At 59.2% G+C, this 26,439-nt stretch overlaps 3 protein-coding genes across 4 annotated transcripts in view; 1 reads left to right on the top strand and 2 right to left on the bottom strand.

Moving 5' to 3' along the window:
• Window positions 1-12,662, bottom strand: part of LOC148419716 (spectrin beta chain, non-erythrocytic 1-like) — a 36,314-nt gene extending 23,652 nt beyond the window's left edge. Inside the window, exons 1-2 of one of the 2 annotated variants that reach the window (XM_088421105.1) lie at window positions 10,733-12,662; window positions 5,567-5,785 (exon numbers count right to left, since the gene is read on the bottom strand). In XM_088421105.1, coding sequence (XP_088277231.1) covers window positions 5,567-5,714 — 148 coding nt within the window. In that variant the 5' untranslated portion in view covers window positions 5,715-5,785; window positions 10,733-12,662. Of the gene's footprint in view, window positions 1-930; window positions 1,379-5,566; window positions 5,786-10,732 lie in introns of those variants that run through there. The other variant, XM_088421104.1, reaches the window with a different exon arrangement.
• Window positions 12,663-12,815: 153 nt separating this feature from the next.
• On the bottom strand, window positions 12,816-15,312 carry acyp2 (acylphosphatase 2, muscle type). The gene is made up of 4 exons (XM_088421107.1): window positions 15,047-15,312; window positions 14,906-14,922; window positions 14,727-14,836; window positions 12,816-13,022 (listed from the first exon to the last, which is right to left on the bottom strand). The coding sequence occupies exons 1-4, from the start codon at window positions 15,102-15,104 to the stop codon at window positions 12,908-12,910; spliced, it is 300 nt and encodes a 99-aa protein (XP_088277233.1). The 5' UTR covers window positions 15,105-15,312; the 3' UTR covers window positions 12,816-12,907.
• Window positions 15,313-23,738: 8,426 nt separating this feature from the next.
• LOC148419714 (forkhead box protein G1-like) lies at window positions 23,739-25,864 on the top strand. Its single transcript, XM_088421586.1, has one exon. The coding sequence runs from the start codon at window positions 24,090-24,092 to the stop codon at window positions 25,128-25,130; it is 1,041 nt and encodes a 346-aa protein (XP_088277712.1). The 5' UTR covers window positions 23,739-24,089; the 3' UTR covers window positions 25,131-25,864.
• The last annotated feature ends 575 nt before the right edge of the window (window positions 25,865-26,439 follow it).

Below are 26,439 nucleotides of genomic sequence, written 5' to 3'. Positions count from 1 at the left end.
AAAAACAAAAAAACAACCCTGTCTCCCATGGACAAAAAGGATGCGGCCAATAAGTCGAGGCGGCGCTTTGCACTGAAGCCTCTTTTGTTTGGCGTACGAGTCGTTGCGAATTTCCTGAATGTTAACGTGATGGCAACGAACAAGGTCTCGTGTGTACGCGCGCGCATGTGACATTCCGCAGCACACAAAGCGTCCCTTCAAGGTAGCGCCCAGGCGCTGACCGAGCAGCCGGCGAGGAGAAGAAGAAGAAGAAGAAGAGGAAGAAGAAGAAGAAGCGCGCGCCGCCGCCGCGGCCGAGCTCAGTGGCGTCGGGGAAGGGGGACATCGATCCGCTCCTTGAATTATTCAGCGGCCCGGCAAGACGGCAGCTGCTGCACGGGACACCGCCGCAAATTCATCGGATCCCTTTCTCCTCATTCTTCCCCTTTTCGGGGCCTCCCTGTCACCAAAAAGGGACCCCGGACCTCAAAAGTCAACTCGCCGCAGCGTGTGGATTTGTCCCCCTCGGCACCCCCTGCTTGACGCCTTTCCAAGCACTCCTAGCTGTCCACAGGCGACCCCTGGGCCGCGGTTTCTGGGCTGTTGCTTTGTTTGCTTTTTCCCAATCGACGGCTTAAGGGCAAACGGAGCAAAAGCTGGCCGGGAGCCGTCCACCGTCGGCGCGTCACCGAAGGTGACGGGGTGGGGCCCGGCCAACCAGGCGGGAGGGAGCGTCCGCCGCCGCCGCCGATTCCTGTCTCGACTCGAGGAGAGAGGAAATCGACTCTGCCTCCTTTGGACGCAGCCGGTGAACGACAGCGACGTTTTGGCAAAATGAGAGGGCGCTCGTCTCGCGGCCGCCCGAGCGCTTCCCGTCCTATCAGCTCAACGGTTGCGCGTCCCGGCCCGCCCGCCCGCCGGCCCGCCGGCCCTGCCCGCAGAGGGTCTCACCTTGCAGCTGTTTGAAGCGGCCCTCCAGCTGGTTGCAGTTGAAGGCCGCCTGGGCCGCCGAGCCGGCGGGCCCGGGACCGGCCGCCCGCGCGGGGCTGCGGCCGCGGGGAGGGAGCTCCGAAGGGGAGGAAGGGGAAAGGGGGCCGGCGTAGTCCGCCGCCACGCCGCTCCGGAGCTCCATGGCAAAGCGGGCTCCGGGCCGCTTCCAGTCAGGCTCCCGGAAAGAAAAATGCCAAAAGCGCCTTCACGCCCGCGCCGCCGGCTTCCGGGACCGGCCGTCCGCTCGGGGAGCCCGGGTCCGCGCGGGAGCGTCCATGCGAGCGCCAGACGAGCGCGGCCTTCATCCGAGTCGCCCGCGGATGGCGGGATGGGGAGGCGGGGCCGACAACGCGAGGGCCGACGAGGAAGGAAGCGGCCTGCGAGCCGGGAAACGCGTTTGTCCTCCAGCGAGACGCCGGCGCACTGGAAAGACCCCCGCGGGGGGAGGGGGGAGGGGGAGGGGGCCGCTCCCGGCGCGCGGCCAATCGTCGGCAGAGGGGGCGGGCCCGCGCGCGCGAGGCAAACGCACGCGCGCACAATAGCGCCCGGGGAAAAACAAAGTCACTTCCTTCATCCTATTTTTTCAAGCCTTTTACTGTTAAACTGTAAACACTGGTCAAACTCCTTTTTATGGCGGGCCGCATTGTCCTTTGACTTTCCGTCGCAGGGCCCGGACCGCCGGCAAATCCAATCGATTTGACCTGTGTTTCTCGCGCTTCTAACTCCTTTGGAAATCAGAGGGCGGTATAAACCTTTTCAAAAGAGATCGGAACCAAAAAAAGCTTTTCCTTTGATGTCGCACATCCAAATTCCCAAAGGGAGACAGACCTGCCTAATCGAGACGATGATTAGCGACTGCGCCTCAAAAAATCCTTCATATGAATGACAACCTTTATTGGCGCGTTATTGAAAGGTATATTGTTTTTTTATGAAAGAATAACATTTGGATAGGACTTGAAAGGCCGCTTTTTGGAATGGAATGCATTTTCTCCTCGTTAAAAATCATTTTAAGGGTAAGCAACTTTTGAAAGAATATCTGCGGTTACGCTTCCCTTATTATATGCTAGTTTGAAGGCAGTTTTGCCGAAGGGTAATCCTCAGGACCTTGACCTCCGCCAAGGGGGAAGCGCGGAGGCGTTGACGAAAACAAGCGATTAAGCGTTGCCGATACCGACGCCGGAGATAACGACCGACCGTAACCCTTAAGAAGCCCTTTGAAGCCGGGCGTCGGCGGGCCCAAGGTGAAAAGCACCCCCGCGCCGCGGCCCGGCCAAAAGAGGAAAGGGACATTTCCTTCCGACGGCCGGCCCGCATCCAAACATCCTGACGGTGTTTGAGCGCTAATATTAGCGTCGCTAGCTCGGGTGTGCATCTTCTTCCCGCCTGAGCGGCAAGAGCGCAAACGGTGGACTTTTCTCATTGCGGGGGGGGGGGGTCTTTGCCCGGGTCATCCGTGACACGGCTACGCTAATTGACGAGGCGCGCGCCGATAAAATGCCGCACCCGCCGGTGAAAAAAGTGGCCCAAGCCGCTCGGCCGCAGCCACCAAACAAAGCGGCGACGAGTTGATGATTGACGGACGCGTCGGGGGTAAAGTTCAGCTGACTCAAGCGCAAAAGCCTTTCGATGTGCCATGTTGGCGATAAACGTCAACGTGCTTGCAAAATCCAAAAATGATTAGCGAGCGGTATGTAAATAACGCTGCGCTCTTTATAATTAGCATGTCGGTCTGGCTTCCGTGTGCTTAATTACTTATCTTCCAATGACATATCAAAATGAAAAAAAATCCAATCAAATTTGATTTGATGAATAGCGTATCTTATGTTTGCTAGCGTGCATGCTAGCAAAGCTAATCTGTTCGGTTCATTTTGTTATATTTACTAGCCTGTTCAACAGCACGTCATACACGGCGGCGCCTTTGACGGCATTCGTGTTTATTAGCGTGTTTGCTAACGTCGCTAACATTTAAGAGCGTTAGGTATATTAGCCACAGCTAACATGGCGTTTGCAAGTTGATTAGCATGTTCAAGCGCCCCGGGACGTGTTTTTAAGAGACGTGACGCACTTTTTACAATTTCCGCATTGCAGCGGTAAAACTTAGCAGCTAGCGTTAGCATTTTCACGCAAGGGTATATATCCGAGAGGCACAGACGAGCGTGACGAGACGCCTTTCCGCCGCGACGGGGAGAAGGAAGGAGGCCGACCGGCGGCGAGGTGAGAGGTCACCAGAGCGGCGCAAAGCCACAGCAGATGTTGGAAGACGTGGCTAGAATGCGTTGGCCCGGCGCCCGGCGTCACGCCGCGTTTCCTGCCCTCGTCCGGCTTCCTTCATACCTTCACGACAGCGGACTCGGAATCCTACTGGGCGGGGGCGGGGGGCGGGGGCGGGGGCGGGGGCGGGGAGCGGCGTTTTTACTTTTACTCGCTCACTACATTTTCCGCACCACTGGCCCAATAGCTCGCCGCGGGGGTTCTCAAACTTTTGCTCGCGTGGAAGAAACGCGCTAGCCAATCACAGCATGTTATGTAGCGCCGCCTCGTATGCGTTCAGCTCGTTAGCATTTCCCTTCGCGTCGGGGATTTCCCTTCGCCGTATGTTAGCATAAGCATCGTGAGCCGAGGCCAGACGCAAACATTTGACAGCGCGCTATTTGGCAAAGAGAAACAGACTAGCGTGAAGACAGCTTTGAGGAAGGCAAATTGCAGAAGCTCTGTAAATGCCAAAGTTGCAGCTAGCTCCATATTTCCGCCGGCCAAGGGCGGCCAGATATCGGGCGGAAAACAACTCAACCTAAACGGACCGACCGTCTTGCTAAAATTGTCACGCGTGCGCTTTGTAAGAAACTACGTTTGCCCGTTTCTATGCCGGGTAAGAACGGAAGGATTTCAAACTGGTCCAAGAGGGAAAGGCAATTGGACGGTGCGTGTTTTTTCTAAGACTATGACATGATTTTTCATTCTGTTGGGATTTTGCTCGTGTGTTTCTCTTCACGTCCGTTTTGGGGTTCCCGTTCTTTGTTCCCGTGTTGTTTTCCCTCGTCCTGTCCCCCGGTATCATCCGATCCCCTTCCCTTACCGACTGTTCCCAGCCCGATTCCTTTGCGTATTTATTTCCCGGTTGATTTTCAGTTAGTCGTTGGGTCAACACCTTTGTCTACCGCTGTGCTTCTCGGTTACATTTGAACCAAGCGCATTAAAAAAAATCGGATCTATGTGTTTACTTGACAAACGCAAAGCCTTTTCCCTGGGGTCACACGACCGGCATCACCCGGCGGCCCCGCCCCACTATTTGAGAAGGGCCGGTCTCGCAACTGCTGTCTTTGCGTCGCTGCCATCGATGGTATGATTTTGCCGGTTCCTCGCCGGACTCCGAAGCCGGGCCGCGGCGCCGTCCGCGGGGATCCGCGAGCCGGACGGACGTACCGGATCAACGTTTTGGCTTGGATTCCAAAGCCGAGAATCCGGTTTTGATGGCGCAGGACGCGGCGCTCGGCGAAAAGGGCCAGAAGCCGCCATCCGCTCCCGCCGTTCCGACCGGCCTGACGAATTTCACGCCCGTACGCTAACCCCCCGCCCCGCACAAATACATTGGGGTGCGGACGGCGAGGACAAGGGGCGGCGGGCGCGCCGGCCGCATCCTGCCCAGGAGGTTCGTGCCTCCTCTCAAAACTTGCCACGACCTCCTGTCACCGCGCACGCCCACGCACACTTGTACGCACATGAAGAGGCGCTCTACGTTTGCCTGGGTGGAATTCATCCCGGTCGGTTTCCACGGCGACTGCTGGTTTCGCGTTTCCCGGTGCGTGGGACGTAGCTGGAAGACGTTTTAGCGCAGGGGTGTCAAACTCCTTTGAGCTTGCCGGATACGCTCACACTTGGCTTGAAATTCAAAACATGCGTCCTTCTTTTTTTTTAAAATAGATTCATCATCAAACACTAACATTACTATTAATCGTGAAACATTTGGAGTTTTTCATTCACCCCAACTTTCAGCTCATTTTTATCATTCATACACTCCGGATCCGGATCCGGCTCCCGGGCCTTGCGTTTGCCGCCTTTCGCGTCACGTCACCATACCCGTCGCTGAAACGTTAACTCGGGGCGGAACGCTTTGGAAAGGCGTGTATCTCCGCCGTCCTCCGGACGTCCCCTGAAAAACTTTGCGCCCGCCGGCGTTGAGACGCAAACGTAGCCGCGCCTCTTTTTGGACGGGCCCGCACGGGCGCCGACACCAGCGCCGTCGCCGCTTTCGATACGAGACACAAAGAGGCAACGCGGCCTCATGCATATTTGACCACTCTGTGAATTATTCAGCCCGGCGAGACGCGCGCACGCAAGAGGACCCGAAGACCAACCGCACAACCCAAATGAGTCGTCGGAGGACCGGCTTAAAAAAAAGTTCGACCATGCCGCAGGGCGGCCCAACGCGTCAACTCGCCACGCGGCGGCCTTCCATCGGGGCGCGAGACACAATCACGCCACTCGCCCGCCGGAGCGCTCCGTGCAGCGGCGGGACCGCAACCCCCGCACCTAAGCCCGACGCCTCAAAAACGCCCGTCGAGCCCGAGCTGGTCGGAAGGCGGGCGGGCGGGCTTACCGGCGAGCGCCTTGATGCGCGAGCGTTCGAAGAGCCTGGCCGAGCTGTTCTCGTTGTCCCAGTCGTCGGCGTCCCAGCGGTTGTTGACGCCCTCGCCGTACGTCTGCTGGATGTCCATGTGCTCCAGGTCGCCCGCCACCGAGGTCATGGCCGCTCCGACGCCGCTGTGGCCGCCTTCCTGGCTTCTGGGCTGGCTTCCTCCGAGACGCTCCGGCAAAGCTGCGGACGCAAAGGCGGGCGGCTCACAAACTTTGACCTTTCTCGGAAGTGTCCTTTGAGGTATTCGCCGGGGGGCGGGAGAAGGTCCGCCCGTCTTTCGCCGGCGGGCGGCCGCCACGTTATCGCCGCGATTACCACGCGGCCTCATTTTCGTTAGCCGCGGTGGAAACGTGAACGATTCGGTCTCATCTTAAAGAACCGGGGTGAACATTTTCAATCATTCTCGATCCGTGCGATTGGCGGGGTGAGATTGGCTGTCACGTGACCCGAGGCCGCGCGGTGATGGGCCGGTACTGCCTGCAAGGATGACCAACGGGCCAAGTGCGCCCCCTTTGGGCCGCATCCCGTTTCTGCACGCAACGTTGGAACGCCGCTCGAAGCGTTTGTGCGCGTGCGCGCGTGTGTGCGACTAAACACACGTCTCAAGAAAATCAAGACAAACACGATGAAAGGAAACGTGTTTGTTTGTTGTCTTTTGTTTGTTGTTGAGAGTCGCCCTCCCTTCAGCGCCAAGAGCCCAAAGAGCAAAAGTGAGCAAAGAATTTGACCTCAGCAAAACAAAGCCAACTGTGAAAAGTGCCACAGACGGGCTTAGTACATTTATATTATAGTACATATAGTATCATAGTACATTTCTATTTCCTCAGCTTGCGAGCAGGATACATTTGACATTTGACATTTACATCGTGACTCGAGCATGGCCATTTCGGTTCATGTTGGAAGGAGAGCAAATGGCGGTTTTGCTCTGATTTTGGCGGGGCGCAAGAAGGAGGCCCCAAAAAGTCAGGCGAGGTCCCGAGCGGCCGCACGCGTCGCGCGCACGCTCGAGGAGCGGCTTGACACGTGCAGTACCCTGGCGGGCCACCGGGAGGCGCCTCGCACAACGGTCCGGGCCGAGGACGAGGACGAGAGCGAAAGGTGCCCTCGACCGGTTCTCCTTTGCCTTCTCCCTGCTTTCTGGTTTTGTGGGGCCCGCAATCTTGCCTCACATCACCACACTCTTACTTCAACACCCCCCGCCCCCCAAAAAAAAGAATAAAAGTCACTGAAAAGCTCCAAACTAGCGGACTCAATTTTCTTGATGCGGGATTGAGGCCAAGTGGGACAGGGATTGAGCGAGAGCTGCTGTCTCCATGGAAACCGTGCACCCGGCGCGCAATGCGTGGGAGCGCGCCCGGTCCGTGGCGCCGAGCCACACTGTGCCACTTGCGCCATTCAGCCGAAGCATCTTGCTCGCCGTTCGGCGGTGAACGCACACCAAATTGACGTCTTTTTTTTCCACCAAATAAAATGTTAGAATCTTTTCTGTAGGTTATGCCATATTTGTATATTGTAGACGTGCATATTTTCTGTCGCGCTTGTCATGCTTCCTGCGGCCCGAACGCATGGCGGGCGTGATGAGCTCGCGACCGAACGGCAGGCGCACGCTGTGCCATATTTTGGCCTCCTGGTGCTTTTTTTTTTTGCTCTGCTTTTCCCCCGGCGATTAATAACCCAAAGGAGTCGACCGACCCCGAGCGGTGAGGCGGCGGACCCCCGGGGGTTCGCCGACGCCACTTTGAGAACCGCCGTATTCATGAACGGCGAAAGTTGAAAATGATACGGGCCGCCGACGCCGCAGGACGTGGGGCCGGAAGCTACGCTGCAAAGCTACGCTACAAAGCTACGCTACAAAAGGTGCGCTTGTCACACCGCGGTCGTCAACGCGCGCCGGATCGCCGACAAAAAGAAAAAATACGAGAAAATACAAAAGTTCCTCGCTCCGGGTTTTCTTTTTTTAGTGTGGCCCGCGCAGCCTTCGGCACCGGCCCCAGGCGTACCGCGCGCGGGGACCGCAAAACGGGGGGGAGCTTTATGGAGCCAAATGGATTTTTTTCGGCAAGCGCCCCGTCGACAACGCGTGAAAAGCGCCGGGCCCTCCCGCGCACTCGGGTTAGCGCTAATGCGGTTAGCCGTCGCTATGGCGACGCCGATCAATCTATCGACGGCGCCGGCGCTAAAAGCGGCAGAGCTTTCGCCCCTCTCCTTTTTTCACGCCGTCATCCGTACGGGCCAAACCGATCGATGGCTTCCCTTCCCGGACGGAGCCCGCCGGGCGTTCGGGGACGCCGCGAAAGCCATTAGCCCGCTAGCGTGACGCCAACAAAAGAAAACCCAAAGACTCCAGCGGCGATCGGTCGGAGGGAGCCGTAGCGGCAGCCGGGCCAAGACGAGCGGCGTTCCCACTCCGGGATTGAGATGACGTCATCGCGAAAACGTCGAAACGTCGGGGTCAAAGGTTATCTTAGGCCGCGTCCGTCGGCGACGTTCGCAGCCGGTCGGACGTCCCGCTTGGCGGAAACGCCGGCAAAGGTCCGGTCGCTCCCCTCGGCGGGACGGAGGCGCCATTTTGTCAGCGACCCGTTCGGACCGCCGAGGGACGCCGGACTCCACGGTGGCGTCGTCGGGGCGACGACCCCCCGAGACGACGTCCTCCCGAAACGACGAGCGGGAACCGAAGACGGCCAATACGGCGGCTCGTCCCGTCTTTTGCGCGCAAGGGGAGGCGTCTGCTGCACTTGCGCGAAAAAGGCTCCTGCGCGCCCCAGCTGATTTTTGGGCCAAAACCGGGTCTGGGACCTCAGATCCCGTAGCGTGACGAGCGAGCGCCGTTAGCCTGGCGTCGGCGCGCTAACCTTCCCTCTCCCTCAAGATTTGTGTGGCGGCCCCTTCCCGGGGCCACTCGGGGGAGGGAGAAAGGGAGGGGGGGGGTCAAGGGGGAGGAAAAAAAGGAGACCCTTCTGGACTTTCTCAGCATTTTTTCATGCGCAACAAGCTTGAAAGAAGAAAGAAAGCTCTGCAGCGGCCCGGAGCTGGGAACTAAATCCGCGGCCCCGAGTCGAGCGGGCCGGCTCGCATCCGTCCGCGCCGCGGGTGAGCCGCGCGGGGCCGGCGCGCGCGGAATCAGCGAGCGTTTGGAGCGACGGAGAGAAGGGCGGTACCGGACGGGGGGGGCGGCTTTGAGACGGAAATCCGCCTCTGATTTTGGTCCCGGCGAGACCGGGTTAGGGCACTTTCGGAGGGGACGCGGAGGCCCGCTTTGGGCCAAAGGCTCATTTCCCGTCCGCCGCTACTCCCCCGCCCAGAGGCGTAACCGCGCACACTCACGCTGCGTTGTTGGGACCAGTCAGAAAAGGAGCACGGCCTTATCTGCGCGCGTGCGCGCACATTCCATGGGTGTGGCCGACCGATGATGTCACACGGCGCTCCAGCGGCTGTCCGCCGGACCTTTTCTAGAAGGTTCCCGCCTGCAGCTCATTTGGCCGCGCTCTCCCTCCGCGCCGTCGAGAGCGTCGCCGGCGGTTAACGGGCCTCGGTTCAAGTTGTCTCCGCTCAACAACCGAGAGGCTTTTTTTTCTTCTGGTTTGATAGTCCGAGCGTTTGAAAACGCAAATAAACTCCTTCCTCGTCCTCGTCCTCGTCCTCGTCCTCGTCCGACACGGGCAGCGGCCTTGACTTTTCTCCAAAGCTGCCGCTGCATGCGCCTTATAATGCGCGCGTAACCTGACAGGTTTCATTTTGGGGGGGATGAAAGATAACTTGGCCACCGAGGTCTCAGTACTCGGTCCAGTTAGCGATGACTACTCAGAACTGAGTTCTGGTACCGGCGCGGGTGTGGGAAAAACGCGGAATGGAAGATTCCTAGCTGTGAAAAAAGCACAACTACTCGCTTTGTTCATTCGTCACCGTGGGATCCCTTTTAGGGAAATACTCGAAAGGAAGGCTCGATTTCCGTGGCGGGCTCAGGCCGGAATCCGGATCCCCGAACGAAGCGAGCGAGCGACTAAGTCACGTCCGGCGAAGGGCAACGTCCTGCAAGCTCAGGCCGACCGCCAAACGATGGCCCGGGGGCATTTGGGCCAATCGCCCGCCGGGCGCCGACACTCCCGCGGAGGCGCCGCCTTTTGGCCGCGCCAGAGAAAAGTCACCTTTTGCTCAACGCGCGCTAGCTTTAGCCGCAGCATCGGCGCCCCGCTTTTCCCCCCAAAAGCTTCTACGGGGGAACTCGAGGCTCCGAGCCGGATGAGAAAGACTCCCCACGGTGGAGGTAGGCGCGAGCGGCGCCTTCTGCTGGATGGACACTTTCAACAAGTCACGCGGGCAACTTGACGCCGCCGCACCGTCAAATGTTTGGCGGCAGGTGGGGGAGGGACGAGTGGAAAGAAAGCCGAGGTGAACGTGGCAAATGTCAAAAGTCGCGTTGGGGACGCCCAGCTTCCGGCGCTGAGGCGGGAGGGCAGGAAAAAAAACAAACCGAGCCGGAGAAAAGGGCGGAGGAGGGAGGGAGGGAGCGAGCGAGCGAAGCAGCAGCGGCTCCGCTCGGATCTGATTACGTAAGAGCGCCTCTGGACTCGGGAGCAGGGCTGCACCAAAACGACAAGCACCCAAAAAAAAAAAGACGCTGCGCCTCAACTCGCGGCGGATCCAAACAAACGCGTCTGTGCGCACGCAAGGTCGCTTGCGCGCGCGACCACGCCTGCACCAGACCCTTCATCGCCATCCTCCTCCGGATGAAAACAACATGCCGCGCCTCCATCTTCCTCGGTGGGAGGGAGGGCATTAAAAAAAAAAAAGATGCTGCTGCTCCGCAGCGGGGCTGAAGTTGATGAGGTCCCGCGGCCCGGCCCGGGCGGGGCCCTGCGGGACATCCATCCGGGGAGGGGACGGGGACGGGGACGGGGAGGGGACGGGGACGGGGACGGGGACGGGGACGGGGACGGGGACGGGGCGGCTCTCGTCGGCCTACGCAAGTTGACCAGCGCCGTTTTGGGGCGAGCTCGAGTGATTTGAGGCGGGAGGAGCGCGCGGTTCGCTCGGCCAGGGCCGGGGCCGGGGCCGGGGCCGGGGCCGGGGCCGGGGCCGGAGACGAGGACCGAGACGGAGACGGAGACGGAGACGGGGACTCACCTCGAGGCGGCTGGTTGCGGCTGTGCGGCTGTGCGGCGTGCGGCCGGGCCAGTGGACGGACCGTGCGGCTGAAAACAATGCAGGAGCTGCCTTCCCCCTCTTCCTCCTCCTCCTCCTCTTCCTCCCCCGCCTCCGCTGGCCCGAGCAGACCGCAGAGCGGATGCGCTCGATTCCCGCGCGAGGCAGCGCCGTCGGGCGGCGGCGGCGGCCCCTATGAAAAGCCCTTTTCATAGGGATACTGGTTCAGTTCCAAAATAATTGGTCAGTTGCAATACTCCGCTCGTAAGGCAAACTGGATTTTTTCCAAACAACCCGCTTGCGTGCTTCCCTTCGCAATAATCACAGCGTGTCAAAACATTTTACCTACATTTTTATATAGTTCACGTTTCAAATTGAATGCAATCAACGTATCCACGTCATGAGTAATTTTACAGCAGGTGCCTGTCAAAAGTCGACTTGAACTTTCAATAGTTCCTCTCCCGCTACAGTGGCCATTTGATTGAATGCGAGCTTTGCCCAAGATTTTTAATTTGCGTAAGGATTTGAAAACTTTTCATACCCGAATGTATGTCAAACGCACTTTTTTTTTCCTTGTGCGTTTTTGTCTTTTTACCGTGCTCTTGAACGATTTCTTGAACGATTCCGAAGCCGGCCGCTGATGATCGCGCGGCGTTCGGAACGAAGGCGGAAGAACGCCTGAGACGACAAGCTGCGGCGTCGCCGCCCGCCCGGGCGAAGGCGGAATCAAAGTGAAGCGCACCTACAAGTCCAATCGCTGCGAGGCGGCCGGGAAGGGAGGGAGGGACTAGAGGGGAGGAAGGGGGGGGCTGCCCGCCAGCCCGCCAGCCCGCCAGCCCGCCCGCCCGCGCGAAGGATGGACAAGTTCGTAAACGAGAGGCGATGTCGTCGGGTCACGTGAGAGCGGGGTCCCAAGGGCCACGGACTCGCGGCGACGCGATCGTATGCATTCGGGGACTGTAGGACACGCAAGCCTCTATTACATTTGGCAAAGCGCACTCGAATCCCCCAAATAAAAAGGGCAAAATAAAGTCCGGGTAAAAAGCCCCGAAGAATATAAAAGTTCCAATACGAAGACAGAAGAAGGAGCACGTAACGGGCGCCCGAGTGCGCGACTGCGGCCACGGGATTCGAGAGTCAACGTCGCTCGCTCAGCGGGAGCAGTGACATCACTTCCTGTTCGTCACCTGTTGCGACTTTTCTGAACGCTGTAACGAATGTAAAGAACAGACAGCGCGCGCGCTAACGTCGAAACTTGAACGTCGACCTGTTGCTCGGCAACCCTTGTCGAAGCCCACGCGCCGCGCGTAGGCCGGCGGCGAGCGCAAGTCGCTGTCAAAACATCGGGGATGGAGGGAGCCCCGTTTCCACGGCGATGGCGCCGGGACGCCAAACTTGGGAGAGCGAGACGGCGGGTCAAGGGCGCCGTTCTTCGCGCTGAAAGGGGACCTTGCTATGGCAATATGGCGGGGGGGGGGTGGCAGGGGGGATATATTTGGAGGTGTTTATACCGCTTGCGGATCACCGCACGAGTCCTGGAATATCGGAAGACCCGAGGACATCCGAGCCTCGCTCGGAAGGCGGAGACCGGACGGGCGAAGGAAGAGAAGCGGGACAAAGAAAGAGGGGCAGATTCAAACGAAAGAGAAAAGCGAAGGGCAAAACACCAAAGACGAGACGAAAAGGCAAAGAAACGAAAAATAGGTTAAAAAAAACTGCCAAAATAAAGGCAGGCAGGCGAGGCGAGCCCCCCCAAGACATTCATTGCAGACGTATTCTTGCAAGGAAACGCTGTACTCCAAGGCCTGCCACGACGTCATTCGCGATGCCGTGCCCGCCTTGGCCACCGGGGGGCGGCTGCGAAGATCTCGGCTCCGGCGAAGTCACTCCGCGCGGAGGATAAAGACGGCGTCGGCACCGGGCGGAGGGCTGACGGAGCGCCGCCATGGCGATGAGGCCTCCCAAACCCACGGCGGCAAGCGCGCCTCCAGAGCTTTTTTTACCTTGCGGGGGCGGGGTCGTGCGAGCGAGCTCGACCGCGACATAACTCGCAAAGAGTCGCGCGGGCGGAGAGGCGCTCGGGCCCGGTTTATTGGGCTAGAAGGAGAGCGCGGCGGCAAGCGGGCGTCGGGAAGGCGGCGTCGGGCGGCCGGTCCGTCAGTAGCGAGTGCTGAAACCGGCGGTCTCCAAGGCCCCCAGCGCGCGCCGGTTGCTGAACGCCGCGCGGGCGATGCGGCTGCTCGGGCTGCCCGTCTGGCTCAGCCACGCCTTCCTGAACACACGCAAACGCGCGCCTTAGCCCGGCGGCCAAAATGCGCACGCTTCGCACAAAGGACGTTTGAGTCCAAAAAGCCAACGGAGCTTCAAAGTCCAAACCGCGCCCGGACCGGCACCATCTTTCGGAGCGACGCCCGCTGCGCAAATGGAGCTTCCCGTTTGCGTTGTTGATCGCCGGCTTACCGTAGCCGAGTATGGGAATCGATCCCGACGGAGCCTTTTCGGCCGGCGGCGGCGCGCGGCTGAAAGCGAGGGCCGCCGAGCAAATTTTCCAAGGACCCCCCACGCAAATAAAAGAGGCATTTACGCCAAACGTAAGTGGCCCTTTTAGTCACCGACAGTACTGTATATTTGTTACCGAAGGTTACAAAGTCAAACTTGCAAATAAAACAACAAGCGAGCGTCCTACACGCATATGGATGTATTTCTCCAGAATGTATCATTGCGATGTTACATCCACTGCGGGGAAAGTATTTGCGAGCGAAAGGCTTCTTGTGCGGGGCCGCTCGCCATTTTGTGACGTGCGCGCCACTACGGACGCCGCGCGAGGATCGGGGTCACGCTTAATAACGGCGCGGCTTTGAGGCCGCCGGCCTACTTTCTCCTCTGCGATTGGCGGCCGTCCGTCAGCTGGAGCGCGCGCACAGCTGCCGTTAAGCGCTTTGGCGCGCGCTTTGGCGCGGCGCTCGTCAACGACGCGCACGCAAAGAGCGCCTTTGGACTCGGCAACAAGATGCTCACCCCTACGCGTTGTTTTTGCTTCCTTCGAGTCGTCCCGCGCGTTTAGCCCAGTCCCACTTTTCTCACAGGGAAAAAATGCGTGCGCGTGTGGGGCGGGGTGTCGGGGGTGTCGGGGGTGTCGGGGGTATTCTTTTCCAGCGGCGCCCCACAAAGCCCCCTTGACTCGCGAGCCCGGCAGGAAGCCAGCTCGGCGGAGGGAAAGAAAAGGAAAGGACAGCCGCGCGCGCTAAAAGGCGGCGGGCTCAGACGGACGCGCCGGCCCGCCCCGGCGCTGGCGTTGGTCCTGCGCGCGCCCGCCCGCCGCCACCGGAGAATTCGACATTTCTAGCCAAAGGCACTTTTTCCCTCATTCGCCGCCGGCGCGACAAAAGCATATTTTTGACGTCACGATTGGCATGAAATGAATTCGACGGTCGATCACGTACTCGGAGTAAACGCATTTTTACGTTCCTTTAATTGTATGAACTCACAGGTTGTGTCAACTCGTTGACTGGCAGCCCGGTAAGAGCGGACGGCTTGACTGGCTTGACGCCTGTGTTAGCTGTAGCTATGTTACTCATTTGAATCATGAAGGACAGGTTTTTATTGTGAGTTCAGACACATTCTTGAGGTTCTTTTAGTTTCAGACCAAGCTGTATAAACCCTGTAAAAAGGGAAACGTTTGTTGAAAGTTGCTTTTTGATGTGCCAATGTTAAAAACGGACGCAGTCTTAGGTATACTCACAACACTTTCAATCGAGCGCTGGCCTTTAATACGCCGCAGGAGGCTTTTATTCGCACACGCGCAGAGCCAGCGGTCTGCCCCGCCGGATAAGCGACCCTAACCCGCGCAGGCGCAGGCGCAGGCGCACAGACGGCGGCGGCGCGGCTCGACCACATAAGGGCGGGCGGCGGACAAGGTGTTGGCGCCATCTGGCGGCGGAAGGAGCGAAGCGGAAGTGGCGCGCGCGTCACGTACATGTGCTCGACGGCGTGGGCGGGTCCCTGCAGCTGGCCGACCACCGTCCCGCTTCGGGTGTTCTTCACCCAGCCGGACACGCCCACCCGCGCCGCCTCCTGCTCCGTGTACTGGCGAGCGAGCCGTGACGTCACACGCGCGGTGGCAAAAAGTCAAGCGGGGCACAGCGGCGCACTCACCATCCTGAAGCAGACGCCTGCCGACAAAACCAGCGCACGCGGGCTAAATTAAGAAGCGGGGCCGTCGCGCACGCGCGCCCAATCTCGCGCCCGAACGCGACCATCGGACACGCGTCCAAATGCGCGCAAATGTGGCGAAACCTTGAACATGTCCGAAGACTTCGAAGTCGACGGAGAGCAGCTCGCTTCCGCTCGCCATCTGCGCAGCCGAGAGACGGAGAGAACGCACACACCAGGAACAGCAGCTCGCACTCGGCCGAGTGAGCGTGCGCGGCGCGCTGCTTCTCGAGTAGCCGTTCCTTGTAGTCCTTCAGAACTACAAACATGCCGGCGACGCTTTTTTTCCCTATTGCAAGAAATTTGGAACAATAGTAGAACCTATCAAGCGATAATGCAGTCAATGAAGCTGAAGAAAGGGTTAAAAAAAAAACACGTCTCAACCCCACGGCGCAAACAACGACCCGACCGTCATGCGCGTCCACTTTGCCGACGTCATAACGAGTCACTTAACACAAAGTAACCGTTTGTAAAATGTTCTTTATAAAATAAAATAATCTCCCGTGCGTGCTTTTCACATTCGATCGATTTCGAGAGCAAGATTCTCGCGCTTCTTGATGACGTAGGCTCGGGCGTAAAGGTTGCCGTTTGTCCTTCTCGCCGCTAGATGGCGGCACGTCCCCACTCGAGGCGCGTCAGCCGCCGACCGTGCAAACGCGTCGTCGTGGTAACGCATCGCCGTGACGTCACGACAAACGTCTCGTCCAAGCGAATTCGTCATTTCCTCGAGCGCCTTTTGTCATTCCTTGCCGCGCTTTCGGGATCGTTCAAGACAAAGACAAGAAAGACAAATCATGCCAAGTACGTTTTGTTGACAAATCATGCCAAGTACGTTTTGTTGAGTGTTTCTTCTTACGATTGTGTGCGCGTGAGGGAAATCCAACAGAAACGTATTTTGAGATGAACTGTAAATTGGGGCTTTTTGAGGCCATTTCTGGCAGATGAAAATACAGATTGTGATTAAGCAACTAATTCACACGCACACAAAAAAAGTCTCATTCAATCTCATTCATCGCCAGCTATTTCCAAACCCTCCGTTACCTTAATATTAGGAAAAAAAGCAGTAAATAAGTACCTGGGATTAAATATCTGCACTCTGTTAAAACGAACGAATATGTTTTTGGGAACGAATGAATGAAGGACACACACACATAAACAGTGAAAATAATTCAAATGGGAGGGAGCTAACCGACAACTGTCTCCTTTTAGCCCAAACAAAGTTCAACTGTTGTGGTGACCTACAGACCGCAATTTGGAAGTAGAGTAATACTTTCTTAATTCATCCGAGGAGATCTCAAACATCTCTGGCCGCTCTCCTGGCGAGTAAAATGCCCCGTCTTCCTTCTGGTTTGTTGTTTCTGAAACGTTTTAGGCCGCCCGAATCTGACAACGGCGTTTGTCTGTAGTGACTTTTCATGAGCCAATATCGGCCAGGAATTTTGGCCGGTACTCCGCAGCAGCGTGCGTCCCCCCGCGCTCAGACCGTATTCTCCCGTACTCTAGGTGGCAGTAAACGGGGTGGACGGCATACAAACAAGAGCACTCTGTAGCAGAGGTAGAAAATCCCACTAGATTCAAAGCGTCTCCATTCTTTTTGACCAGACTCCACAACATGGTGCTCGCCAGGGGTCGTTTACGCTATTGAGGTCACGCCGGTCCTTTTCAATAGGGAAGGCGTTTGTACCGGCCAACTTCCATAAGCAATCGTTCGTCCGCCGTGTTTTCCGCCGTGTCCGCTCGTACGGAAATTCCCGAAGGTACGCGCTGCGGAAAATCCGTTCGGCGCGGAGGGGCCTTTTTGTTTTTCAATGTCGGATGGTTTCGTTTTTGACTGGAGTCAGATCGTAAACAGCACAACGCGCTTTTTTCTTTTTACGCCGGACGACCCGAGCAGAAGGAAGCCCGAGATGGCAAAGGAAACCTTCTCTTCTCTTCCTATCGTAAAGCCGCCGCTTCGGCTCGGTCCGAAGGTCGCTCGCGCCTCGTACGGTTTACCCGTAAAGCACCATTCACGATATGCCGACGATCGTTGCAACGAGCGGATTGCGTCCGGCAAATGCGAACGACGAGGACGGAATGAAGCGTGGCTGGCTGGCGGGAGTCCAAAGTTTTCCTTTTTTTTCAGCGCTCATGTTGACATGGCGAGTGTGTGTTTGTGCGGGGTGACATTACTAAAAGGACTCGACATGTTACGCAGCAGTGGAAGCTTTGAGCCCTGGGGCAATGCGCGCACACGTGCAAGCGCACACACGTGCCAACGCACACACCGCCTCTCCGACTTGCTTTGCGTCCGCATGCGTGACGAGACCTCTGGGACTAGGCGCGCACGCGCAACCCCCATCCAGCCCAAGCGCGCGGCATCTTCCCCCGACGTTGCTGCGTAACCGCGTGGGTGTGCGTGTGTGTGTGTGCAGCAGAAAGAACACTGCGACCTAAAAACGCAGCTCACTGAGAGCGACTGCGCGCTGAACAGAAGGCTCAACCAAGTGTAAATGCGCACACGCACACACACACAGCTGAGCGCATAGGATGAGCGCGCGCACGTACACACACGTTAGGCGTGTGTGCGCGCGCAACAGACAATGTGGCTGTCAATCTCATTTTGGGTCCTCCCGGTGCGGAATCGGCGGGTGCGCGCCCTCCATCGCGGAAGACAATTTGCGGCAAGTTTGCTCGTTTCCATGCGCTGTCTTCTTTTCAAAAATGCGTTGCGCTATTTATCGCCGTCATCGTGAAGTCATCGGTCGCATTAGAATATCGCGATACCGCGCGACTGTCGCATTACCCTGTGGCGACGTGCGGCAGGTGGGAATGTGCCACTCCCCCCCGAACGTCAACTAAAAACACCTAAACAAAGTTCTGCGCCTTGCCACAACACGCCGGCGCCACCTCAAGGCAACCAAACGAAGCGCACTCACGTTACGGACCGCTTCAATGGATAGGATCCAGGTAACGGCTTCAGGAAGGTTTTTTGGGGGGGGGGCTGCGGATGATAAGGCGTCGCGACGCGCCTTGCTGTCATTTGGACCCGGGAAAACATGACTCTTTTTTTGGTACGGCCAAAAGGCGGCGTTTCGATGCTTTGCCAACGCCGGTCATGCGGGGCGCTTGCAAAATACCGAAAAGATCCTAGCGCTCGTCGGAAAGAAAGGCGGACGGGCAGAAGAAAAAGAAGAAAAAACCCTAACGCCTTGCCGCCGGCGCGGCGCAATCGTCTCTTTTCGTCTCGAGGCGGCTCCGCTTACCTTGTATCTTCGCAAGCGCGGTTGGCACGCGGCGAACGGCTCGGCTGTCAATGACGCGACCGGCGAAGGCCGAAGTTCAGCCGGGCCCGCGGGGGTCACGCCGCAAAGGTCGGCCGCAAAGGCATCGAGTTCAAGGTTAGCCACGGCAAGATGACGCCAGACGGGGGATGTCCAAAATTCACCTCGCGCGCTAGGACGCCAAGTGTCAGGACGTGATCCCACTTGGCCTTTGGCAAATTGAAAAGGCGGCGCTTTCGCCTCACCCCGCGAGACGGGCCGCTCCAACGGATACGCGGGTAGCCTTTATGGCCCCCGCGCCTGCGCCGCAAGTCAACCAAATTTGACTGAACGAGCTCGAACCGTCCCAAAAAAATCACAGCGGCGCTGACTGACGGGGTGACGTCGGAGGAGGAAGAAAACAGAGTCTTTAGCCGCGCCCCAAACAGAAGTCCGGAAAACAGATCTCGTAGGGCAAGCGTCCGTACTCAAATGTGCGCCGTTTCTTTTTGGGGATGGACTTTTCCCCTTTGGCTCGGGAAGGAGACGCACGTTTGCACCCTTTGGGCGCCACGGTATCTTTTTCTTTTCGTTTTAGGGTATCTTTTCCAAACTTCTCGTCAAATGCTGTACCTGTTTTTTACGGAGGCCGGCTGACTCGCCCTCCGCTGGCGCTTATGGAATACGAAGCCAGTTGGCTCACTGTATGTCCCCGACCTGCAATCGTAAGCGAGGGAGGAACGCAAATCAATCCGTCAGACGACAGCAGCCGAGTACACGCAGACGTAGCCGGCGCGCCGTCTTCTACGGGCCTTGAATTTGGCGCTTTGCCTCCAACCCACGTGCGCCGCCGCACGCTTTGTTTGTTTGCGTTGGCACCGGAAGGCGCCCGCCCGCCCGCCCGCCTTCGTGTGGCGTTCTCCGTTTGCCGAGTCCCGCGCGCGCCTCCTCGCGTTTCCGGCCCAGCGATCGCGCCTCCTCGTCTCCTCGCGTGCGCGCGCGCGCACGCCGAACTCTGCGTGAACCTTCCCTTGAACCTTGCGTGAACTTGACTAAAGTGACCCATTAATCTACTTTGGATTAAAGCCGGACGGTGGCCCGCGAGGGCCGCGCGGCGCCGGCCCCCGCGAGCGCGCGTAACCCTTGCGCCGGGGTGGGGGGCGGGGCGATTCTTCGAAACGTTCCCGGACCCGCTGGATCCGCTCGAGCGGAGAAGGACCCGCTCAAATAAAGCCAATCGATCCAAACGGAGGAAAAAACAAAACAAAATCCGGCCGCCGCCCTCGCGGCTCGGGGGGAAGCGTTGGGCGCGACGTCGCGGGTCGTGACGTCGCGCCCAACGCTTCCCGTGACTCGGCCGGCTTCGACGAGGGTAGCGGCTGGCGCGGCGCTCCGGGGAAACGAAGCCTCATGAAGCACCTTTCTTTTTTAGTCCTCCGGTCCCCAACCAAACATCGGGGGGGGGGGGGGGGGGGGGGGGGGGTATATAAAGTGCGCATCATTTATACTGTCAAAGCGTAAAGAAAAGAAAGCAGCGTCCCTCTCAACATGAAACGCGGCTACGACTCGGTTACTCAGTGTGCGAAATGCAAGCAAACTGCATCGATCGATGGATCGCGTCCCGTAACTTTGGCGCGTCCGTTTGCGTTTCCGGATCTGTTCCTCGGAAGGTTAGGACGCCGCAACATCCCCGTTAGCCCGGGCAAAACTTTGCGCTCGGACGGCTTTGATTCTTGTCCTTCCTTTCAAATGATTGCTCCATTCTACAAAGCCGGAAGATTTGGAAATCTCTCGCAAGGTTTTCTTGGGACTGGCGGAACGGGGGGACGTTTGGCTTTCGCAATTCTGATCTTCCGTCATCCCGATTTTAGGAATCAATTAGCACATTCGATCGAGTGGCAGTCAAAGAAGGCCGTGAAGGTTGGCTTTTTCTCCGAAGGAAAAGCAACGTTTTTCACAATTTGATCAGATACCGCAGCGGAGGGGAGGACGTATTCTTTGGGAAAGCCGTCGCCGACGTCACGCGACGGGCCCTTTTCGCCTTCTCCCCCATCGGCCGAAGGCCTCGGGCGGGACGCGGACATTTCCTCCCAAAGGCCACCCCGTAGCCCGGCCGTCAAACGTCCTCGGCGATACGACGGGAAAGGAGGCAGGCGCCCGCGTCGGCCGTCGGCTCCGGCGGTTTACGTCCGACTCTGAGCCGGCGTTGGAAAAGGCTCCGACGCGCGTCGGGGCATCGGGACGCGTAAGCGGAAAGAAAGGATGACGATCATCCAGGGATGTGAACCATCACAGGGGAGTAGGAAGAAGTAAGAGAAGTTGTCAGGTCTCCGCGGCCGGCCCATTCACAAGCAGACTTGCGCCAATGTAGGTCAGTGTGTGAGCGCCCCCGACGCAAGCGCACGTGCACGTGCACGTGTGCGCTAAACATCTCGCCATGAATCAAGCCAATGTTTTGATTTGTAACGGACGCTTGCGCCCCCGCGGCGCGGTGGCCGCTCAACCTGGCCCCCACCCCCCCTCCCCCGTTGCCGACGACGCCTCCGCGCGCGTGTGGGAAAAGCCCGGCGGGGGGAGTCGCATGTTGCACGTGTGTGGCGTGCTGTGGGCGGAGCCTCCGGCGGCGCGGGGGCGGGGGTTTGTCCTGGAACACGCGGTTCTATTCTTAGCCCTAAACTCGCCGCGACCTCCGAGCGGGCGACGAGTCGGCCCGACTTAGTTTGACCTTTTTTCGCGCGCCGAAACCAGGCGGCGGCGAGGGAAGCGGCGGCGAGGGAAGCGGCGGCGAGGGAAGCGGCGGCGAGGGAAGCGGCGGCGAGGGAAGCGGCGGCGAGGGAAGCGGCGCCGGGCCCCCGCCGGGATCGTCCGCTCCCTTTGGGCGCCCCGTCGCGGGGGACGGGCCGAACGGACCTCGGCCGCGGCCGCTCCCGGGTCCGAAAGCGGACCGGGTTGAGTCCCCGTCCCCGCCATTGCCGCGGTTCCTCAGAGTATAAGACCTTTGCCCCTTTGGTTTTGAGGTTGGATTCCGGCCATTTCTGTCCCCGGTGCACGAGACGCAGTTGGGCGACCGGCGCAAAACACACTTCCTAAACCCTTACATGTCCGTAGCGCGTGAAGGCAAGTGCGATTTCCCGCATTGCCGGCAGTCAGTGAAGGCGGCCAAAAAGTGGCCTTTTTGATTTGTCCCGCCGAACCGCCGGAGTCGCCGGCAAGCGTCGCCGGGGAGCCCCGACCGAGGCCGAGGCTTCCGAGCCCGCGGCCCGTCTCCGTCACGCTTACGTTTCGCGCCGGTTTCACGTGGCCGAGTGAAATTCGGCGGGAGGGCCGCGGGGCCCGGCGGAAAGCCGGCCCTCTTCTCGAGGCCGAAGAGGCTGGCAAAAAGGCGCGGCCTCGGTTCGGAGTTTGGGGGGGAGCCCGCCCCGCCCGGCCGGCAGGATGCGACCGCGCCGTCGCGTCCGATGAGGATGTCGGCGGATGACGCGTCAGCTTCGCCGTCCGCGGGTTCCTCGCCGCGCCCGACCCGGCCGGCGCACGCGAGGTCGTCTCGGCCGGCGAGCCATCGGCGCGACGCGTCCTCTCGAGCGTGCGGCGCCGCCGCGTCTCGCCGCGCAAACTTTTCCAAGAATTCTCCAAAGTCCGGCGAGCCCGACATGAAGGCGCGACCCCGGAAGCCCGCGAGAGGACGCGCCGCTTCCGATCAGCGTCAGCGGACGGACGCCGGCGAACTTACGCTCGCGACGGCCCGGCCGAGCCGCCCCGCCTTCGCGCCAAAGTGGCTCTTCCCTTTCCGCGGGAAGTTACGACGGCCGACCTCGGCGCCGTTCCAAACGGGGGAAGCTCTGGCGGGGAACAGAGCGGAAAAAAAGCCTCGCGTCTTTTTCCCTTCACGTTTGAACCGAGCGGGCCCGGCTTCTATTCGGCCGTGTCCGAGACGGCGCTTTTCGGGCGCGCCTTCAACGAACGCCCGGCCCGCGCGAAACGTCTTTTCAAATACAAGGCGCGCGGGGTTGCGTTACGCGGCCGCCAGGTGGAGCCGCGCTAAAGGGAAACAAAACAAAACCATCAGATCAGTCGGCGGAACGTTCGTTCGGACAGAAACCGGGAATAAAGAGGATTTGTGGCGTCTGAAGAATGGGGACAAAACCTCGGGATTACGTCCCAAGAGCGTTTAGATCGACGCCGAGACCGATCGGCAGTTGAGAAGAATAGCCTTGGGGTTCAATTCGGTCATAGACACGTGACGCCACGCGATCCGGGCCGGCGCCGGATCGCCCGGTCGCGAAACCGTCCCGTTCGCGACGATCGGCGAGCTTTGTTGGGCAAACTTGGGTACGGCGCGGCCGTCCTTTGGCCTCGCGCTCCATCTCGTCCAGCCGGAGCGCCCGACTCGGAAAAGGCCGGGGCGGTCGGCGCCCGCTCCGGACGTCGCGGCGAGGCGCTCGCCGGGAGGGAACCCATCCTTTCGGGGGGCCACCGCATGCGCGCAGCGCTCGCCGACGGGGTCCGAAGCAAGCTTTTGTCGGCGGCTCGCGTCCAGTTAAACAGAAACACCATCTGTCACACACGCAGAGCGGAGCGGAGATTTAATTCCGCACACGGTGACCTGTGTGTGCGCGTAATCTGGATTTCGGCGCTGTTGTCATACACGATGCGCGGCCAGTGCAAACAAACGGCGCCGACCGGCTGACGCGCGCGAGTCGGAACCGACCCGCGCCGCGACCTTTGCCCTCGGGAGAAACGCCACCCGAAAACAAATATACGCACTTACGTATATTTACTCGGACCCTATTTTCGTGCGGGCGGGCAAGCCGGTTAGCCTCGCGGGTCCCGTTCTGGGCGCAGCCTTTCAGTGTGGCGTTTGCGTGTCCTCCCCATGCCCGCGCGGCTCTTCTCTCAAACACGCACGCCCGGAACGAAGTACGTCGGCGAGTGCCAAGTGGCGTCGGGCTCCGCCTTTGCCGGGCGACCGGCTCGGGGCGGAGACGGCCGCGGTAGGCGCCGGGGGGAGAGGCGCTTAAGAAAATGGAAGAAGGGATGTTTTGCTTTGCAAGGGGCTGTCAACTCCTCTTGCGGGCGACAAGACCGGACCGCCAACCCTGAGGCGGTTGGACGGAACGGCTTTCGTCCGTGCTAGGCAAACACAAGATGAATCAAAATGTTTGCACTCGGAGAAGGGGGGGGGGGGGGGGTCGCGCGCGCTAAACGTCGCCTCCTTGGCGGCTTCGCGCTTGGAGCAGCACTCTCCAAAGAAGCCGCAGCGAGAACCGCGGCCGACAGGAGGCGCCATCCGCCCAGCGTCCACCGGCCAGAGCGAACGCACGCATGAGCGCGCGCGCGGTGTTTGCCCACAAGATGATTGCGCCGGAGAAAACAAAGGCGGGCGGGCCACGCGCACGCGCTTCGGCGCTCGCCCCCGTGTGCGTCGTGCACGTTGGACTTTTTTGTCGTTTTTGAAGGGGGCGGGGCGGGGGTGCGCCAGGAGACGCCGAGACCGAGACGGTGAAAAAAGAAGCGGAAAAGACAAGTTGATGTTGCTGGAGCTGCTCCTTAATTACTCATTTGGCTCCCTGGCTGGGGCTCGCGCGCGCGCGCGTGCGCGCCGTCTCTGGTTTTCTCTCTCTCTCTCTCTCCCTCTCTCTCTCTCGTTCGGTCGGTCGGTCGGTCAACCCCTCGCGCGCCTTTCTCCCGTGGCTGTCACTCAGTAGTTTGGCGCCGGGGCAGCGGAGGACGCGACGGGACCGGACGGGAGCGGAATGGACTTTTGTTGTTGTTGTCGTCGCGGTGCCGGTGCGGGTGCGTCGGAGTAGGGCTCGCGCAGCTGCCCTTAACTTTTTTTTTTTTTTTGCGGGGGGTTGTTTTTCTTTTGGCGGGGGGGAGGGGGCGGCATGGAGGAGGCGAAGGAGCCGGGGAGGTGTTCGTCGTCGTTCAGCATCCAAAGCCTCCTGCTGCCGTCCGCCAAGTGCGAGGAGGCCGCCGCCGCCGCGCCGCTTTCCCCGGGCTCGGACGAGGAGCCGGCCGCGGGCCCGGAGCCGGAGCCGGAGCCGGAGCCGGGGCCGGAGCGCGAGCGGCAGGAGGAGCCGGGGCCGGGGCACGGGCCGGGGCCGGGGCCGGGCCCGGAGGCGGCCGCGGCCAAGAAGCCCGAGAAGCCGCCCTTCTCCTACAACGCGCTCATCATGATGGCCATCCGCCAGAGCCCCGAGAAGCGGCTGACGCTCAACGGCATCTACGAGTTCATCATGAAGAACTTCCCGTTCTACCGCGAGCACAAGCAGGGCTGGCAGAACTCCATCCGCCACAACCTGTCGCTCAACAAGTGCTTCGTCAAGGTGCCGCGCCACTACGACGACCCGGGCAAGGGCAACTACTGGATGCTGGACCCCAGCAGCGACGACGTCTTCATCGGCGGCACCACGGGCAAGCTGCGCCGCCGCTCGGCCACGTCGCGCGGCAAGCTGGCCGTCAAGCGCGGCCTGCGCTTCGCCCCGCTCGGGGGCGGCCTGCAGCTGCACGCCGGGGGGCTCCTGCACGCCGGCGCCCTGCACCCGGGCCTGCAGCGGCCGGAGCGCCAGCCGCCGCCGCCGCCGCCCCCGCACAACCCGCTCTACTGGCACGTCTCGCCCTTCCTCTCGCTGCCCTACAACGGGGGCTCCCCGGCCGCGTCCGCCGCCGCCGCCGCCGCCGGCTTCCTGGGACAGGCGCCCGCCTACGGCTCGCTCGTGCCCGAGCAGCTGCAGCAGGCCAACGGCGGCCTGGCCAACTCCTACGGCGTGGGCCTGCTGTCGCCCGCCGGCTACTTCGGGGGGCCCCCGGCGCACCTGCAGCAGGGCGCGGCCGGGGGCTCCCCGCCGCCGCCGCCCGCGCTGCTGCCCGACTTCTCGCCGTCCTTCCCGCACAAGAGGCTCGCCCCCAACGCCTTCCTCAACTGAACCGCGGGAGGGAGCGAGCGAGCGAGTCGCGGGGGGGGGGGGGGTCAAAAAGCAACATTGCAGCCGCTCCTTTCTTATTTATGAAGGACCTTTTGTATTTATTGTATCGCGCGCGTGACGGTGACGAGTATTTATTGACTCGATGATTCGCGGCGGACGATCCCCCCCCACCCCACCCCCCCGTCGGGATTAAGAAGGAGCCTCCAGCCTTACAAGTGCGTCGAGCATCGGGGCTCCTTGTTTTTCTTTGGGGATTCTCAGGTCAACTTCTATTGGACAAAAGTCAAATGATGCAATAGGTTTGTCTTGGCGTTCACTGACGGCAGCTGAACTAAAACAAAAGAGAGAAATATATATAAATATATCTATAGATCTATAAATTATGACGAACTTTCCTCACTGACGCACGCACGTGGCCGCGTCGCCATGGAAACGGAACCGAGTCGTGCTGCTTTTGAGGACTTGTACTAAAGTCTCCGTGTTTCATTTCTTCTTAGTTTTTCAAACGTGCACTGACAGGAAGTTGATCCTTTGCTCTGTTTATTTTTACACTTGAACTACTGGCCACCCCCCCCCCCCCCCCCCCTAGCAAAAGAACTTATCGCTTCGAAGAAAATAATGTACATTTCCACAGTGACTTTCTCCTATGTTCGCACTGAAATTTTTGCAAGCCAAAATGCGAAAAAGAACACCGAATCATTTTTATTTGGGCTGTGAAAACACACACACACACACACACAGTGTGTGTGTGTCTGTGTGTGTGTGTGTGTGTTTTCACAGCACACACATAAAAATGCCTTCCGGTGTTCATTTTTCGCATTTTTCAGGCTTGCAAAATTTCAGTGCGAACATAGCAGAGAAAGATCACTGTGGGATCAATGTACATTCGATTTTATTCGAAGCCGATCAAGTTCTTTTTGTAGGGGGGGGGCCGCTGTGGTTAGTTTACCTTCTGTATGTGATGTTTTTTTTCTCTCTCTCTCCACGTCTGCCATGTTTGTTTTGGTTTTGTTTCCCCTTCGCACAAACTAAACTTGATTAAAAAAGGATCAACAATGTTGTCTGACTGGCGAATTGAAAACACGTTTCAGTCTGATTTACGGAATGATGAATTGTTTTTTTTTTTTTGTGGAAAGGCCTCTGTTGAAAAAAAATTCGTTTTGACGGGCCAGAGAAAATAATGTCATCGTTTTTCACGAGCATTCTTCTACAATGCATTGACAGTAAAACGTTCATTTCACTATGATTCCTTTTATTGCGAATAATTTCTTTCAACGGAAATTCAAGCGTGCGCTCGCGTGTGCGTGCA

This window comes from Hippichthys cyanospilos, chromosome 8 (assembly GCF_059441005.1).
Source record: "Hippichthys cyanospilos isolate Australia breed blue-spotted pipefish chromosome 8, RoL_Hcya_1.0, whole genome shotgun sequence".
In the NCBI taxonomy this organism is placed as follows: domain Eukaryota; kingdom Metazoa; phylum Chordata; class Actinopteri; order Syngnathiformes; family Syngnathidae; genus Hippichthys; species Hippichthys cyanospilos.
The sequence above is the reverse complement of the archived record's forward strand: the minus strand, read 5'-3'. Positions and strand labels throughout refer to the sequence as shown.

Bases quoted from the DNA above. Each gene is read 5' to 3' on its own strand.
- acyp2 (XM_088421107.1), bottom strand. From the start codon at position 15,104: ATGGCGAGCGGAAGCGAGCTGCTCTCCGTCGACTTCGAAGTCTTCGGA. The intron at 13,023-14,726 runs GTACGTGACGCG...GCGTGTGTTCAG, and splicing joins GCCCACGCCGTCGAGCACAT to GAAGGCGTGGCTGAGCCAGA.
- LOC148419714 (XM_088421586.1), top strand. From the start codon at position 24,090: ATGGAGGAGGCGAAGGAGCCGGGGAGGTGTTCGTCGTCGTTCAGCATC.